Source organism: Pinus tabuliformis, chromosome 6, assembly GCF_031772625.1.
Source record: "Pinus tabuliformis cultivar Carrire ecotype Pingquan chromosome 6, CPIR1, whole genome shotgun sequence".
Taxonomy (NCBI): Eukaryota; Viridiplantae; Streptophyta; class Pinopsida; order Pinales; family Pinaceae; genus Pinus; species Pinus tabuliformis.
In genome coordinates, this window is record NC_142292.1 from 762,213,424 (window position 1) to 762,231,988 (window position 18,565).

The 18,565-nt window shown below is 37.9% G+C and overlaps 1 protein-coding gene across 1 annotated transcript in view; it reads right to left on the reverse strand.

Annotated features, from left to right (window-relative positions):
- Nucleotides 1-9,062, reverse strand: part of LOC149260950 (proline-, glutamic acid/leucine-rich protein) — a 319,977-nt gene extending 310,915 nt beyond the window's left edge. The window contains exons 1-2 of the mRNA XM_089421448.1: nucleotides 8,426-9,062; nucleotides 7,999-8,258 (exon numbers count right to left, since the gene is read on the reverse strand). Coding sequence (XP_089277574.1) covers nucleotides 7,999-8,244 — 246 coding nt within the window. The 5' untranslated portion in view covers nucleotides 8,245-8,258; nucleotides 8,426-9,062. The remainder of the gene's footprint in view (nucleotides 1-7,998; nucleotides 8,259-8,425) is intronic.
- Between the last annotated feature and the right edge of the window lie 9,503 nt (nucleotides 9,063-18,565).

An 18,565-nucleotide genomic window follows, 5' to 3' on the forward strand; every position in this document is an offset into this window, starting at 1 on the left:
AGAGTTTGTTCCTATCCAAGATGGTCAATGAAATTTACAACAGTATAAACATTATTCTAAAATGGCTGTGCTCCATTGCATAGGGAGCAACATGCCAAGGGGGGTCACAGGCAAAGAAAAAACTGGACCAGTCTCCTCAATTCCCTAAATACATATTACACCAAAGTCACATAGTGATGCCAACTTTTTGGCAAATGAAAATATGGTAATGTATTCAATTACCAGGAGTTTATGGTCCAGACAGCTACGCGTGTTCAAGATAAGGGTAAAATAGAACACTATTTAACACGACTTTATCACAAAAACTACCCTAACTCACTAGTAGATTTACATGTTAATCAAAAAGCAGGAATTTTGACTTCAAGAACCCATCTGGCAATCATTTCAAGCATGTTAATATATTCACAAAGGAAGCCAATCAAATGACAGGGATCCCTGAGCACCTCAATCTTTACAAATAGCCAATAAGGAGCATTTATTTGATCATATACTTTAGACTTCTGATGTATAAATACTGCTTTAGTTCAGATAACTTAACAGTGTTATCTGACATTAATAGGTTGATATCATTTTCGGGGGGTAGCTTGCTTTTTCTCTACTAAATTTCCTTGGTTTGATGAGTCGTCATAACATGAATGTTATCAACACCTAATTTGACACCTACAGAGCAAGACACAGTCCATACTATTAAATATTTAAATAGTAAACCTACCCTAATATATGAAAATGTTTGCTAGATTTCTTAGATAGAAGGATCAATAACAATCTCTGTTTAAGCTCAAACACCCAATCTTATAAATAGAATAACGATAAAGTTACTGTTAATGTCTATTAGCATTTGGTGATGAGGTTGGGATTGTCTACATGATAATTTTGAACTTTACTGATCAAGGGACACTTAGGTCAATTCCTTTCTTTTCCAAAAGCCCAATTGGCAAAGAAGGTGATTTGTGTTAGAAAATCAGAAAGGCAGAAAGATTTTCTTATATAGATAATTACTTGTGATTCTTTGATCTTGGTGTTCTTTTATCTTTTAGTTCATCAAGCAATTACCAAAACAATAGCACAAGGAAACCAGATGTAGGCGGACAGCCAGGGAAAAACCCCTAGAGAAAGACTTCCTCCACACCAAGTCAGCCCTCACTTCTTCCTTGTAGATGAATACCCTTCAATAGCAACTTCGACCTAGCAGCAGCAACTTGCAGTAGCAGCTTCGACCCAGCAACTGGCAATAGCAACAGCTTCGACTAGACAAAGAAAAACTTCGATCTCCCTAGATACTCCACTTGAGTGAGAGATAGATGGCCTAAAATTTCGATCTTGATGTCTTCTTTCTTCCCTCCAAACTTCACACTCTTCTCCAACTCTTTTCCAACTTCGCACTTCCCAACTTCTTGCTTCTGGATATTGAACTGATAAGGGAGAGAGTGAATGCTCCCAATGAATTTGAATTTTCTTGTATATATAACCTTCCAATGAGGTCGAATTGTCCTTCTTGAAACTGACTTGATCTCCTTGAGGCCAACTTGGTGTGGACAGGACAAAGAGTATATTTGATTCAATATTAATTCTTTTTACATGATTCAAAAGCCCAAGAAGCATCTCTTTTAATGGACAAAGACTCTAATGACTCAAAATAAATCCTAGAAGTCCTCAATGGGGACTTTGACCTAAAACATGATGACCCATGCATGAAATCCATGCTTTAATACATTTATGAAGACCGAACCTAGTTACATATTTCAACACTCCCTCTTAACTAGGGAGGTATTCATAAGTACAAGTACAAGGAAGATCTCAAAACACATGAACTATGAAGAATTTAGGCACTGCAATGCCATGGACTAGATTCCTGACCAAGGCAATATATCTAGGTGGGACTAAGATGGACTAAAGCTTTTAGCCTCTCTAGGTACCATAAGGCTTACTTGCTAACCATCAAGCCAAGGATCTAGGTGTGTATCTGAGGTCAAAGCTCTATAACCAACGCCACCCTCCCTACTTCGAGATCTAGACATCAACACAAAGTGTTGGCCAGATGTCCTCCCAGGGAATGTGTCTTACACACAAAGCCTCAACATACCCAATTATTCTAACCGGTAACAAATCTCTCTTGTGTAACAACATGCTATCAAACCTCAGAGAGATTTACTTGTACAAACACAACCCCAATCAATAACAAACTTTCAAATGTACATAAGTAAACACAAACCTCCAGGGTATACCAAACAATTGATGTTGCTTCTCAATTTATCATAGTAGGACTTCCATTCAAACCTCAAAACAATTGTTGCAATCTCCAAATCAAAAATTTTATTGAAGAAAAACCTAATGTTGGAATTTTAGATCTGTTGTAAAACCTATGAGATTCTAATTTCCTCTTCAAAGTTTATTGCTCCGATATCATGTTAAACTTCTACTTCCAGATCTAATTTATTATTCCTAGTAAGTTTATAACCCATAATTTAAATTTTCACTTACTAAATAAAACCACACTAAAATTCACTCAAAAAGTTACAGCAGAAGCAAACACAAGAAATAGTTCTCGCACAGAAATTAATCCTCCAACTGAACTCCACTTTTATTACTCAGAACAGTGATGGCTCCTTAATTGGGAAAATGACCCTACTGAAAAATACAAGCTACAACAATTAGAGAGATGTTTTGGGCACCTATACCAGTTGTACAACCCTCCAAATCTCCTCTGAAAAACCCTAGTGACATATTATTTGCTTCATCATATAATCTGCTCTCAATCGTGTGGTTGATATGGAGTCTTGCACACCTGGGTACTTGTATACAAACCTTCCCTGCTTGGCACGTGTGAGATCTCTAGCTGAATATGGCCTCACAAGTGTGGCTGCTCCTTGCTGATCTGTTAAACTTGTTGTACGGTCCTACTAGGAATGATCTGTTGCTGCTGAAATCTCTTGATATTTTCCTCCCTTGGCCTTGAACTTTAAAATAGTTTTACAACTCGGCCGAGTTGAAACCGAAACGGCCGTTTCGAACCGAGTCAAACCCCAACACAATGACCCGGCCAGCAACCCGGCTCGGCTGACCGAGTCAGCTATGACTCGGCCGAGTCATCCAATGACTCGGCCGAGTCATAGCTGACTTGGTCAACCCGGCCGGGTCCGTATTGACTCGGCCGAGTCATTAAAAGCACGGATGGGCAGCGTATTTTATGAATTAAATTCACTTTTTTGTTGTTTTTTGGTAAAGTTAAGTAGGGTTTGTGGATTCCAAAGGGTAATGGTAGATTGTTAAATGCTTTTGGGGTCCATTTCCCCCTCCCAAACTCTATTTAAGACAGCCAAATGCTCTCATTTCACTCACAGCAGTCTTATGCATTTGAGTGAGAGTCTTCTTTGAGAGTTAGTGAACAGTTCTTGAGCTTGTTTTGGAGCAGCAGTGAGGAGTCTTGGAGGAGCATTGTAGCTGGAGTGAGGAGCTTCTTGGGCAACCATTTGGAGCAGCATTGAGGAGTTGATTCTTGGAGCAAGCTTGAGGAGGCAGTTTGTGCCTGGAGGTATTTTTTTCCACCTCTATAAATCTGTTTTTACTTAGTAAATTTTAGGTGCATATCAAGATAGCTTAGAGAGTGTTTTTAGTCAAATAAATGAACATTGAATCAATTTTTATTTTTATTTTCATTTTCAGATTGTTTTCCTAGTCAAAAAATGGCACCTAGAGCAAAAGATCCTGCTTGGGCATATGTTGAAATGGTTGATAGTGAGATGTGTTGCAAGTTTTTCCATAGGAAAATTAAGTCAGGTCCTGGGGGGATTCATAGGCTGAAACAACACTTGGCAGGGATTAAAGGCAATATTACTCCATGTCCCTCTGATCAAATTGGGGAGATTAGAAAGAATTTGTTGGAAAGCTTTGAAAAATTTAAAGAAGAAAAGACTAGGCAAAAAGAGATACAGGCTGAAATTGGGAGGAAGAGGGAGATACAAAGAATGATGGCTGCCAACTCCCACTATGAGTTTGAGGGTTCTTCCTCTATCCCTCAAACTGATGCATCAAACCCTTTCCGTTATGTTCCTCCCTCTTTTGCTTCTGTTCAAGATAAGGGAAAGGGTAGAATGAAGGGTGATGGGACTATCAAAAGTTTTTTCACTCACTCAGGCTCCTCTCCATCAGATGCACATGGTCCTGAAGTTAGTATTAGTAAAGGTCTTGCTCAGCCCACTTTAGATGACCATTGGAAGAAAGAATTGAGGGAGACTGCTTGTGACTACATAGCTAGATGGTGGTATGATGCTGATATCCCCTTTAATGCTGCTCGTTCACCATATTATGAGCCTATGTTTGAGGCCATACATGCTGCTGGAAAAGGCTTCAAAGGCCCTACTATGCAAGAGCTAAGGGGGTTTCGTTTGCAGAAAGAAATTAAATCAATTAATGAGTATTTGCAAGATTTCAAGGAATCATGGGCAAGAACAGGGTGTACCATCATGTCAGATGGATGGACTGATCAAAGAAACTGTACCATCATAAACTTTCTTGTCTTCTGCCCACAGGGAACCATGTTTTTAAAATCAGTTGATGCATCTGATAAGGTAAAAGATGGCCACTTGTTGTTTCAGCTATTGGATGAGGTTATTGAGGATGTGGGGGTGGCTAATGTTGTTCAAATCATCACAGACAATGCCTCTAACTATGTTCTTGCTGGTAGACTGTTAGAGGAAAAACACAAGACCATCTTTTGGACCCCATGCGCTGCACATTGCATAGACCTCATGCTTGAGGATATTGGAAAATTAGATTGGGTCAGAAACAGTGTAGATAATGCCAAAAGCATAACAAAATTTATCTACAATCATACACTGGTTTTGAGTCTCATGAGGAAACACACTGGAGGCAAGGATATTATTAGGCCTGCCATCACTAGATTTGCTACACATTTTTTGACATTGCAATCTATGCTTTCCCAACATAGAAACTTGCAAAAGATGTTTTCCAGTGATGAATGGAATCAAAGCAGTTGGTCTAACAAACCAGAAGGCAGAGAATTGAAAAGGAAAGTCCATGATGAAACTTTTTGGAGAAAGGCAGCAGAGATTGTGAAGCTTGCTGAGCCACTAGTTAAGGTGTTGCGGTTGGTGGATGGGGAAAGGTTGGCTATGGGCTTCATTTATGAGGCTATGGATCAAGCAAAGGAGCAAATAAAGACAGCATACAAGGATAGAGTGGCAAAGTATGGGCCCATTTGGGCAATCATTGATGAAAGATGGAACAATCAACTCCATCGCCCTATACATGCAGCTGGGTATTTTTTGAACCCACGGTATCATTATAAAGCTAAGGAGTCAGGAGCTTTGAGGGGGGAGGTCAGAGATGGACTAGTTGATTGCATTGAGCGCATGGTCCCATCAGAGTCTGATCAACTGCTGATACATCAGCAGGTCACATCCTTCAGCAATGCAACAGGTACCTTTGGGAAGAACCTAGCAAAGATTGCAAGAGAAGCAGATGAGCCAGGTAAACAAAAATTTCAATTTTCAATTTCTTAATGGTTTTACTTTTTTTATTAAAGTTTGTTAAATCATTTATAATTTGAAAGTTAGATATAATTTGTAATTTTGTTGAGCTTCAGCCTTCATCTAACTCATAATTCATTACACTCCTATGTTTTTTGCAGCACAATGGTGGGAGGCCTTTGGTGGCCAGTGCCCTGAATTGCAAAGGTTTGCAATTCGTATTTTGAGTCAAACTTGCAGTGCATCTGGGTGTGAGCGCAATTGGTCTGTCTTTGAGAGGATTCACACAAAGAAGAGAAACCGTTTGGAGCAAAAACGGTTGAATGATCTAGTTTTTGTCCAATACAACCTTCGGCTCAGACGGAACCAATTGCTGAACAAAAGACCTGATTCAGATCCCATTGTGTTGGAAGACATTGATCCAACATCAGATTGGGTAGTGGAGAGTCGTCTACTTGAGTTTGATCTTGATGAGGATCTTGAGATTGATCAACTTGATGTTGAACATCCACTGCAGCCTGTTCAGTTGAATGCAGATCCCGATCCACCAGCCTCAGTCTCACAGCCAGCTAGTAGGACTCCAGTTGTAGGTGCTTCGCCTTCCTCTGCTCAGCCACGACAGAAGCGCAGCCGCATTTGTACTCTATCTCAGCTTGCATCTGCTGCACAGCCTAGTGGTACTGGCACCACTTCTACAGTTGCAGTTGGAGACGATGATGATGAGGAGGAGCCATGGGGCCCCTTGTCTGACTCTGATGATGATGATCCAGAGATTGGTCGAGATGATCTTGGCTCCTCTGGCAGTAGCTACTAGCCTCCTTGGTTATTTGTATTTTGTTTTGACTCTTGAGTCTTTGATCATGTATGACAGACTACAGTTGACTATGTATTTACTATTGCCATTGGGTACCATTTTGATATAATGGATTGGTTCATGAGCCTACTTTGATCATATGTTGTCTTCCATGTATATTATAATGTTGTGTGTTTGGAAACTTAAATGAAAATCTTTAAAATTATGTTTAAAATATTTAAAATTATGTTTAAAATATTTAAAATTATGTTTTTTTATAAAAAAAAAAAATATTTAATGTATTTTTTACAACGACCGAGTCATTGAAATCGAGCCGGCCGAGTCATTACCGAGTCGGAGTCGGAGTCGGAGTCGATCCTCGGCCGAGTCCGAGTCCGAGTCCGAGTTGTAAAACATTGCTTTAAATGAAAGTCCTTCACCTTTTGTTGAGATCTCTCACTTGAGAAAATGCTCTTCTCAAATCTGTGTGTTCTTCTCTCCTTAGGCTGTTTTTTGTAATTCTTCATTGAGCTAAATCCCTAACCCTAATCTCAAAGTGACTGACAGTTGAGATTACATCTCGTCTCAGTTAAGATCAATGGTTGAGATTAAATGTAAGTAACTAATGTAATTGAATTACATTTCCTTAGATTTTCCTAGTTCAATAGCCAACATTAATTAATCAACTTAATTAATGTGTTTTTCCTAAGTTGGACTAGAAAAATCATAAAAAACAACTTACTCAATAAATTAAACAAGTTTCCTAAATGAGACTCTAGACAACTCCTACATCCTTAACACTTAGCCTATGCAAAAGCACCTGTCCGCTGCTAAACTTAACATTTTGGCAGTCAAAAGTTCATCTCACGGTAGTGCATCCCAAACTAAATTGTGATTATTTGGTTACTTGCCTGCCTTGAGCATCTCCTGAATGGCCATTCACAAATTAGGGTTCCCTTAAAGTTATCATTCACAAATTAGGGTTCCCTTAAAGTTATCCTTGAAGCAACACTGATACCAGCAGCATTTGCCTTTTCTCAAGGGGTGCAGACATTTAAAGAATGAAATTTTATAATCTACCAAACACATAACTTTTATTGAAATTTTATTGTCCATTAATCGCATCCCATTAGAGATGCATTAAAGCGGTGCCTCCAACAAACACCCTGAATGTTTGGAGATGATTTGAAGAATTCACAAAGGTCACCAAAATTCAAAGGTTCTCACTTCGGAATCACCATTAGGTGAACAATTTCATCCAAGCCACGGCTATCCACTATCAACCTCCCAAGCCAGTCTAAAGCATTTCCCCTGATAAGTGCGCGTATGTATTTGATCAGTGAATCTAACCAACACAACTCAGAATATCCTTAAACAAAGGTTTATTTTGTAGATCAAAAGCCGAGTTTTTGACACAAACATTGAAAGCCGTAAAGGACACTGGTCATTTGATTCCCTAGCTTTCAATTTAATCATAAGAAACCAAATTTGTGCATGCTATATTAAATTCTGATTTACAGCTAGCCTAATTGTTGATAAAAATATTTATGTATTTTTTATATGTGATTTTTATGTGAAAATTAATTTTAAAGCACATGATTCCACAGAGATTGAACAGGTACCTAGAGAGCTTTGAGTTGAAAGCAATTAAATCTCGAAATGCTTGATATATCAAAATACCTGGGAGTGTACAGATAGACAAGAGGAATGGCCTACCATTTTGCTGGAAACATAACTGAGAATGCGTTCGTTCCAAGCATCGACGGCAGCTTTCCAGCCATCAGTTTGCTTCGCTTCCGACAACAGCTTATGCCTTCGAATAACAGAAACTGCAGCAGACAACTGCGAAGGATCTGGAGATGGTTGCTTCTCGTCTGGAAAATAAGAAGCCATGACCTGATACAGCAACTGAGGCTTCAACCTGCTGTCGAACATGTTCTGAAAACCCTCCACCTCCGCCATACCTTCCGTAAACACTGTGATAATTGCCAAACAAAGAAATACCTGTGAAATAGAGGTAACTTCGAATGCTTTTATAGACTCCCGCCCATATTTTTTACACTCATACATATATATAACCTGTCCATATCCAATAGCAATTATCCAAGGGTCGAATGTGCAACATTTATAGAAACAATCTTACCTTCAGAAACTCGGCTAGTTTCCACGAGATTGAGTAATGATGGGTTTGTAAACAGACTATTACACTGACCTCACAACGCTCAAGTGTCGCGGAGGACAGATTTAAATAACTTCTTAATAAGGTGAGATTCAAATCACCGGAGAGACAACCCTAAAATTGCAGACAATCTGTCTAATGTTAAATGCCGCGGAGTCCTTGTTGTGTGCCGTGTAATCGACCTTCAATGCTGGTGGGCACTAATAAGGAAGTAAGCATCATCTGCTGATTAATTCTTTTCCAGTAGAAGGAAGCATGCAATAGCAGGCAGAACTCTTCTTTCTCTTAGTGGTTTTGATCTTCGACAAACCTTTCGTATTCATTAATAATTCCAAACTCGAAGTGCTTACATGTATCCGCTTAAATATTGGAGAGGCACATATATGCAGTAGGGATTACAGAACAAGCGGCTCCACACATGCATGTCGTTACTAACTAGACATCTTGCTCTGTAAAAGACATTGGATCAAAACAGCAAAATCCAGATTACTATGAGGGAGCCTGATACTTACAATGAAGTAGAGTAGCTCAGCGAGTAAACCAACCGGCAAATCGAAGGTATATTTCGCATTCACTCGAATCTACATTCGACCTTTTGTTAACGCAAAGGTTATTCATTAGGTTAGCTTATTTAGGGTAAGTTGGCCGATTTTATACTTTAGATGATGGGGAATGAATGCATTGGTCTTTCAAGTATGTATTGAGGTGGTCCACATTTATTCTTGAATCTATATAGCTGATATGTTGATAAGAAAGGAATTATTCGATATATATGGGCAGGAAAGGAATTTTTTTAGGGCTTTATCATATGTAGTATTATGATTTATTTTATAAATTTGTTTTTATGGATGTTGAGTTTTAATTGGTTGATTATTTTGAAGATATAATCTCGGAAAAACATATTTTTATTTTTTTACAGGTTTATTGATGTCAAGATTTCTAAGGCCATGGGGAGTCACAACCTAAATACTTTATCTTAGTTAAAACTTTGGAAAGGGGGTTGCATTCAATAGTCCGAACGTATTTGTGCCCCGAATGAGCCCTGTCCTACAAGCAAAGTTTCGCTAACAAGTAGAGGACCCTTTAAGCTATTCCATGATGGCCATGTTAGAAAAGGGTGATGATGTTCAGGTGACTATAGTCAATGCAGTTGTAGGAAGGAGAAATAGGGATGTCAATGGACTTGAGGTGCAAGCTTCGTCAAAACTATCTAGAATTCGAGAGGAGTAGGTTGGATGTGGAGTTGTGTCTAACCAAAATTATCTAAGACTAGGGGTCATCGATGTAAATTTAGTTGCAAGATTTATAGGGTGGTGGGGTTATTCATTCAATGGATGGGTGAGGGAACAAGAAATAGAAGGTGATTAAATCACAAGGAGATTTGTAATAGTTAGTGAAGGTATTCATGTGGATCAAATTGGATTATTAGCTAGGAAGACTTTGGTGGGAAAATTCTTTACTCGTTGAGTTTCGATGGCATGTCTGAACAAACGGCTTCAGCCAGAGTGGGCTTTTATTCTAGGGCATGTCTCAATATTTCATTCTTCTTGCAAAAGTATGGGATTAGGTTTATTTTCAAGTGTGACGATGATGCCCTAAAAATTCTAAAAGGTAATCAATTCCTATATAGGGCTTACTTGTTCATCAAATTGTGGCTTCCTTATTTCATGCAAATGAGGAATTCTCCATCAATACTTCGATCTGGGTAAAATTATCGAATTTGCCTTTGGAGATGCAATCTGGCCATGCTTGTGGGCTATTTGTGACAACTTGGATAAGTTCAATATGTTGGATGACAATTACAAATCCAGTAATGGTCAATCTATTGCCCATAGTTTAATAGAAGTTAATGTTAATTGGGACTTGTTTGAATCAATGGATTTGGTGATTGGTGGTAAATCACACATTTAGACCTTGGATTACATGAATATCCCTTTCCATTGTGTGAGATTCCACCAGTATCCCTATGTTTTTCACGACTATGACAAGTCTTTTACACGACATTATTGGATAAAAAAAGAGGTCAATTTCGATTGGGGGGAGGGGGGGGAGGTCGAGTTGTTCTTCTAGAAGCAGTTACTCACATTTCTATTGTGTCAATGAGCACATTGAGGTTGAGGCTCTGAGGAGATGGTGAGATGGAGGTGATTTCATCGAATCTGGGTTTGATGGTTGGTGACTTTTCTATTCCCTCAATTTATAACTCTCATCAACTAGAAGACATTTAGGAGGAAGCCCTAACAACTATATAATCATTTTAGTTCTTTCCTTCTCAACTAGAGAAGCTAGATATGTTTTAGAAATTGGGTGTGCACCCTTTTGTAAGACTACTTTAATTCTTCCCATGTTGTCCAATAAGAAGTCAGTTAATCATTTTGTGTTGAGGGGGTAAGGGACAACTTTTTAGGGTCTATCGAGTTAAAATTTAACTAGTAGGAGGGGAGAACTTTGTTGTTAACCTATCTCATGACTTTAACCCTTCATTTGATAGCGAGGATAACCCCATTGAGAGGTTGATTTCTTAGCTTCATTCTCCTTGGAAATGAGGAGTTGGCCATTATCACCTAAGACCTCTTATCTCATCTCATGACTCTATGGCTTTTGGTGGGGTTGGGATGGATATTCTTAAGGAGCTTAGAGGTTAGAAGGCCAATAGAAAATCTAATATGAAGCTTTCACAAGAGACAATGGATAAAGAAGTTAATCAAGGCAAGTAGTGACTTATCAGTAGGGTTCCTAAAGCAAGGATAACTCATAGTGGGTTTAGTTCATATCCCTTGATATCCATGGCTTGGGGGACAATCTAAAAAATTGGCCCTCAAATGGTTGTTGAACATAAATAAGCCTAAGGTAATTTTTATCTAGGAAACTATTGGCAAAGGGGATACTATAGTTAAGGATCTAAAGAAGCCCTTTTTGAGATGAGAATTCTCGGCATTGGGTGCAAAAGTATTTTGTGAGTCCTCATTGCTAATTGGAGTCAAAACATTTCATTAATTAACACCTTTGTTTTGTGTTTGTGAATGTACATAGAATTTTTTAGCAAGAGCCTTGGAATGGAATTGACCTTAATCAAAGTGTAGGGACCTTACATGCTATTCTCAAAATTGTAGTGGCCCATCTTATCTAAGTACTTTGACATATTGACTTATTGTTTGAGAGCATCAATTTACATATGACCATATTATATGCATGTTATTGTGATGATAAAACATGGCATTTTATGTTATGAATGAGTAGATTAGATGGTGATTAGATGGTTTAATATTTGTATGATGTTTAGCTAACATGTTATGCATTAACCAGATGAAGTGAATAGTCATTATTTTATTCTTTTGATGAGTTAAATGAGATTTTGGAGACATTAACTGTAGTTAATGTTAATAGTTTGCCTAGTGTGATAGGACATTATAAGGGACATTGACTTGGAATTCCATGATCAAATGTTGGACTTTGGATTGAGTCAGGGACATTAATTATTTCTGAATATGTTTGTATATTGATTTGAATTGTGAAAAGTATTGATGAATTGATTTAGTAGTCTCAAAGAACATGCTTGTCGATTGATCCACACATGAGTGATGGGGTTGTATGGAAGTATATTGAATATTATTAGGAGAGGTGGAGCAATGTCTCTATTCCCACCTACCAACACTCCAAGCATGCCCTAGATTGAAATTTGTGGGACACTTTTTCCTTGAGGTTGCACGTTGTTATGAGGGTAGGCCGCAGATTCAATCACTCACGAGGACAATTTGAGGGGTACGCAATAAGGTGAAAACTTAATTCCTCAACAACCATTAGTCCTTCAACAAAGGCAACAAATAGAGTTGACAATTGTCTCTATTGTTGTGTCATCTCCCCATCAACAAAGTCAAATATTTAAAGCGCATGCACTCATGGGGCCCTTAGAATTATGATAAGTAATTCTTGAAGGGCATGACATGCCTAGAACTCTTGGTATCATTGGGTAGATATGTAATGAAAATAAAATATATAATAAACTAAAAAATGTCCCTGAATGCTCAGGGACATTTTTTAGTTTATTATATATTTTATTTTCATTACATATCTACCCAATGATACCAAGAGTTCTAGGAATATATATATATATATATATATATATATATATATATATATATATATATATATATATATATATATATATCACCTTCAACAAAAATATAACAAATATATTCTTAAAATTAAAAAACAATACTACATTTAAAATAATACATGGATAGCCCCGGATGCGGGTGCTGGCACGTCACAGGGGGTCGAGCCACATGCCCAGCATGTGCCGCCCCGTGCTAATAGTTATAGTTAATGGGAATACGCCGCCAAAGATCAAAATTCCGCAACCCGAGCTCTGGGCATTCAATGTCGTGCAGAGTGAATAGATGGAGTTGCAGTATGCAGTTATTGCTCGCCCACAGCGAGGGAATGAGGCAGGATATCAAGGTGCAGAAGAGACGCTACGAGCGCATTGGCATAGTGAGGCTGGGGAGACACAGACGCGGGAGAATTCTGGGTGGGCGGTTATCCTACCACCTCGGCAAGCAGTCTTGGTCTTCAGTCGTTGCAATTCAGGTATATGCCTTCGGTGGGAGCAGCAATTCAAGAGCTTGCAAGGCAAACTGGTTACAAGGAGTGAATTTCCTCCCTCGGACAAAGATTGCTCAGAGGTTGACACGCCTGAGGGGGACTTGGGGCGAGATCCGCCTTGTGTTTGGTCTTACAATCCGCCTCAGGTTCACAAGGAAGACAGAGGGGTGTCCATGGCAAAGCTACGGGAACGACAACCAAGCAGAAGAGGACCTGGGCGAGGTTCGTCCTCTCGACAGCCGGCAGCGGATGAGCACCATCACTGCTGCTGCTGCTGCTGCTACAGGAGGGCAAGAGCCACACCAATTCGAGTTGGGCAATTCGTGGAGGTTGGTAGCTCAAGTGAAGGGGAGCCAGTTCTTCCAGCATTTGGCTCGGTTGTGTTCACCCTGGGAAGCTCACAGGACACTGCAGGTATCAATGCTCATATTTCAATGCTTTTTACTAAAGTTCCTGAAAGGAATGATGGTGGGACGCCTCCAGGATCAGCGGAACCACCTCCAGTGGGCACAGGGGAGGAAAGCCCTATTCTGTAGCCACCAACTGAGGTGGGCACCTCAGGGAAGGAGATTATGCACGCACCCTCGCATCCTCAGGCGTTGGAACCTCAGAGTACTGCAAAGGATCCATGGACCGCCATGTGGGAAGGAGTCCCTGAAGGCAAGGGATGGTGCTATATCGTGGAAGATAAGAGTCTCTGCGACGACTGATCCTCCAACGCGCGCACCGGCTCATGCCTCTCTCTCTCAGCTTGGTTCCAGGATAACGGTCTTTGCGGGTACTTGGGTTCTAGTCATCACTGTGTTTGTTCACTTGCAATTTTTAAATTTGCCTTGTCTATGTTGGTCTAGTTTATACTCAGTTTTTAGTATGGTCTTGTACATGTCGGTCCAATGTAAGTTCTCAGATGGACATAGTCCACAGTCAATTTTTGAGGGGAGCCCCTGCGTGGGCCGTCATGTTCTGTTGCTTGTCCAAGTTCTGTTGCTTGTCAAGTCATTTTGGTTTCCAGCCTCAGTAGGTTTTTTGGAGGAATCTAGGAAGTTCTGTAGGTGCTGCCCCTGCGAGGGAGTTTTTTGTTTCAAAGCTAAGCTATCCAGAGTGCCACTGCTGGCCCTGGACGGCATGTCACACTGATTGTAAAGTTTACCTGTAAATATAATACAATAGAATAGCTAGTTTTTACCGAGAAAAAAAAAATAATACATGGATAGAAAAGTTGTGCATGAAAATAATTTAAAACAATTATTTATTTTGAGAAAAATCAATTCATGAAAACTCTTCAAACATGGAGAAAATTTAAGAATGGTGGTCATAACTAAATTTTGAAATTGGAGATAAAAAAAGGATAAGTGAGATTCAAAATAATGAGAACTAATAGTTACTTAGACACATAACTACCCATGTCACAAAAAGCTTCGGAAACTTAAGAGAAAACTTAAGAAAAAACAAGGGACAACAAAGACTAAAAATAGAAGATTAAGAAGAGGGTGAACAAAATGTTTTACTTTCTACTTTTAAATTTGGTAATTACATGTGCACGTAAGTGACACATGTAAAGATGAATAATATGCAATTTAGTTAAATTATAATTTTGCATGGATTGGAAAAACACCATAAGCCACATTTGCTATAAAGAGAAAATATGGAATGAGAGGAAACACTTTTGATGCACTTTATTAGTGGACAAATGTCGTATGTAACATACCCAGTGCCTTAATGCTTGATTAAGGTTACAGGGTATCAATATTTTTTCTTCTTCATGAACTTGACAATAAACTCTAATACCACTTTGTAACACACCCAACCCCCTAATCCTTCATTAGGGTTGTGGGGCATCACATTTTATCTAAAGCATTTTATCAAACAATTCCCACACATTGTCTAATCACCATCCACAAAACCACATTTTTTGGGGCATTTCATCAAATAATTTGTGTGCATTGTTTATTTCTCTCAAACCCCAATCTTCCACATAGTATATTTCAGAAATTATAGAGAACCAAATATAAAATTTCTACCACAGGTACCTTGAGATATTTTCTCTATCTCCTCCAAGTTTCACAGTTTGGAACCTCTCGGAAAGAAAGTTATGGCAAAAATGCCAAGCTAATCTGTTTTGAGGTCTGATTTCAGGAGCATTCATGAGACCCAACTTCCTCAAGGCATATGTCTAAAAATACAACGAACTAACATCTAAAATCTCTACTAAACTTTTCTCAGGATTTCCCCTAAGTATGGTCAAAGTTTTAGCCCTTGAAACCACCCAAAAGAAAAGTTATAGCAAAAATGCCAAACTGACCTTATTTCGGGAGCATTTAGGAAATTCGACTTTCTTAGAGCATAATTTTGAAAATATAGTGAATCAAGATTTAAAAATTGAATCAAATGATCACCAAGAATCCCCTTCACTATGGTCCAAGTTTCAACCTCTGGAACCTCCCAAAAGAAAAGTTATAGCAAAAATGTCAAGATGACCTATTTGAAGAAGCATTAAAGAAGTTTGACTTCCTTGGGTCATATATCTTAAAATATAGCGAACCAAGATCTGAAAATTGAACAAGATGACCAATGGGATTTCCCCTCTCTATGTTCTAAATTTCAACCTCTGGACCCTCCGAGAAGAAAAGTAATAGCGAAAAATGCCAAGATGTCATGTTTACCCCATAAATCACATATTAGGCTTCCAACATTAAACTCCATGAAATCACTTATAGCCTTTAGCCTTTAGAGGAAATTAAAGAAAATACAACATGAAGTTAATAGAGAAAGCATGCAATTAATAGGGAAGACATGTAATCACCCAAAATTATGATGCATTTCACGTGCATCCCAATTCATTTAAATTCCACAACCAAGTGAATTCAAACCCACTACTCCAAAATTCAATGTCATAACTAGTGTAATGATCATAAATAAAATAATATAACAACAACAATAGTTCCTATATATCATTAAATCATTCATGCAAGAAATATCAATAACACAGAAATAAACATATATCTATTGTAACTATAAAATATTGGAACTAAAGTAGGGTGAACCACGTTCCACCCCACCTTAGGCTCAACTATGCTACAACTTTTCTCACAGTCGGTCGCCCCTATGTTAGATCTTGATGCCTTGAGGGAAAACTAAACTCAGGGGTTTAACACATAGTTCTTAAATCACATTTAACACAAAAAATGAAGGCCACTCTCCTTCACACATAGGAAAAACTTAGTCTCTGTCACATAGGTTTTCACTCACAACTCTTAACTAGTCACAAGGTCTGAACCTCTTTGGGTTCTGCCACCATTTCTCTTGCCAAATCAAATTTATAAGTGAGAGAGTATGAGAGAAAAGCTAAGGAAAAAATAAGAACCATGAACCCTTTGATGGTTTCTCCTTCTTATTTTTGTAATCATACTTTAACACTTCATCTTCCTAATTTTTTTCTAGAAGCTTCTTGGGAATAACAACCATCACATTAAGGGAAAATAATATTTATTCAAACAAGGCTAGGATCCCCCCCCCCCCCTCCCCCTTCCATATTTTCCTCCCTAGTCAAGTTTTCCCCCTCCCCAAGGCATCATGATTTGTTGGTTGCTCCCTTCCTTTAGCTCTAGATTTTTTATTAATAAAATAGAATAATACATCACATAATAAAGTTTAGTACATAATATAAATGTTGGTAACCAAACATTACAAGTATTTAATTGCATCACAAATTTTAGCGAAATGAAAAGGGAAGGTGTCACATCGTAATGACAATGTAACTATTGATTGAGATTGTTGTGGGCTTGGTCATTGTGGATTGCGGTGAAGTGGGGAACTTCTCAAGTTTGAAAGCTTCAATTTCTATAGAATGAGTATCTTTCATACAACCTATTGCAACTTGGGGGTCCAAAGGGAATAAGAGAACAAGGAGAACCCAATAAGTTGGTAGAGCGGTCATCAATGGGTCTCCAACATTCAAGAAGCATTCACAATAAATTCAACAAAGTTGATGCAATAAATTGGAAAATTGACGCAATGTTTAGCAAGCGTCCTCGTTGATGGCAACTATAGTTAGATTTTTATTTTTTTTATCTGATTGAATTTTCAGGTTAGCCCATCTATCTCTTTCAATGCATTCAATGCATCAAAATTACCACTCGTTACCTCAAAAATTATAGTAAACTACTAAGTGCGGAAAGGAAATACTAAAAGCTTTAAACTAGATCATCATATTTCTAGTTTGCCTCCTAACTTGGAATTTTAGCAATGAACTACCAATAATGAGATTTTGTTTGCTTGGAACAATATCTTGAACATTTAACTAAAAACTAAGAATGGTTAATCAAAAGTCAAGTAAAGACCAAAGAAGAAAGTCTTTCTTTCTTATTTCTTCTCTTTTTCAATTTCTAAAAACCATAAGCAACCATCTAATGCCTTTGCTAGTTTTGCAATTTATTGTTTGGAATTCTTGATAAAAAAAAGTTAATAGAGTATGTTTTCATTTATTGGAAAAAATGCTTATGCTTTGCAAAACTCTAATAAAATAAAACAACAGATGACTAACTAGAATTTAAGATATCAGCCTTGAAATTTGCACTGCAACCAATTACATTTGTATGTATTACATTCCCTTGGGTTCTTTGAGTGTTGCATTTCCTTTGGTATTGTGCATAACAAGTAGAACTCAAGCTAGCTTATTGACATAGAATATTAAGCTAGAATTAATATTTTTTGGTCAATGAGTTATCATGTACATATGAATTATGTTTGAACACATTATAGAAAAGGAAATTGATTTCTTTATTTTTCATTATTTCATTTTCGTGGAGTTTCATACCCTTCTCACTTATTTGATTATTAGGTATAACTTGCTTCCATTTGTGTTTTATAACATGAAAAAATTATATGCTTGGGGTATTCTATTATCTTAAATTAGGGATACTTACAATGTAGTATTGATTGTTGAACCATGTCATTCAAAATAGAGTCACCATTTGTGTTTGGATCCAGTTCATTCTCAAGATTTTCATGAGAGAAATGAAGGAATAAATTAAAACTTGTCATAAACCATTTTTATTAATCATTTTTCAAATGAGTATTGTGTTTCGATGTTTTTTATTTTTTATTTAATGGGATAAATTAATGGGGTAAAATATCATAATCTAGCTATGTATTAATATATATGTGTGGCAGGAGGGAGATGGTGCTTTATGACCCCAAGGAAACTAAAGTTTATGGGGTTTTGGACATTTGACAAACAACTAAGTAGAAGCTTATGGTCTCTTCCAAGGCCTTCAATAGGCTAAAGAAAATCAAATCCATTCACCCACGAAGTTGGGACTTTCTCTTCTCATACTTCAACATTTGGTCAAGTGGTCCACTTTAAAGGAGAAATCTTTAGAGAACCTTATGAAAGGAATAAGAAAAGTGGTAGAAGCAATACCTTCAATGTAACAACCTTGGTGAAAATTCCATGTAATAAAAGTTAATAAAGACGAAATAATAACCACAGTTGATGGA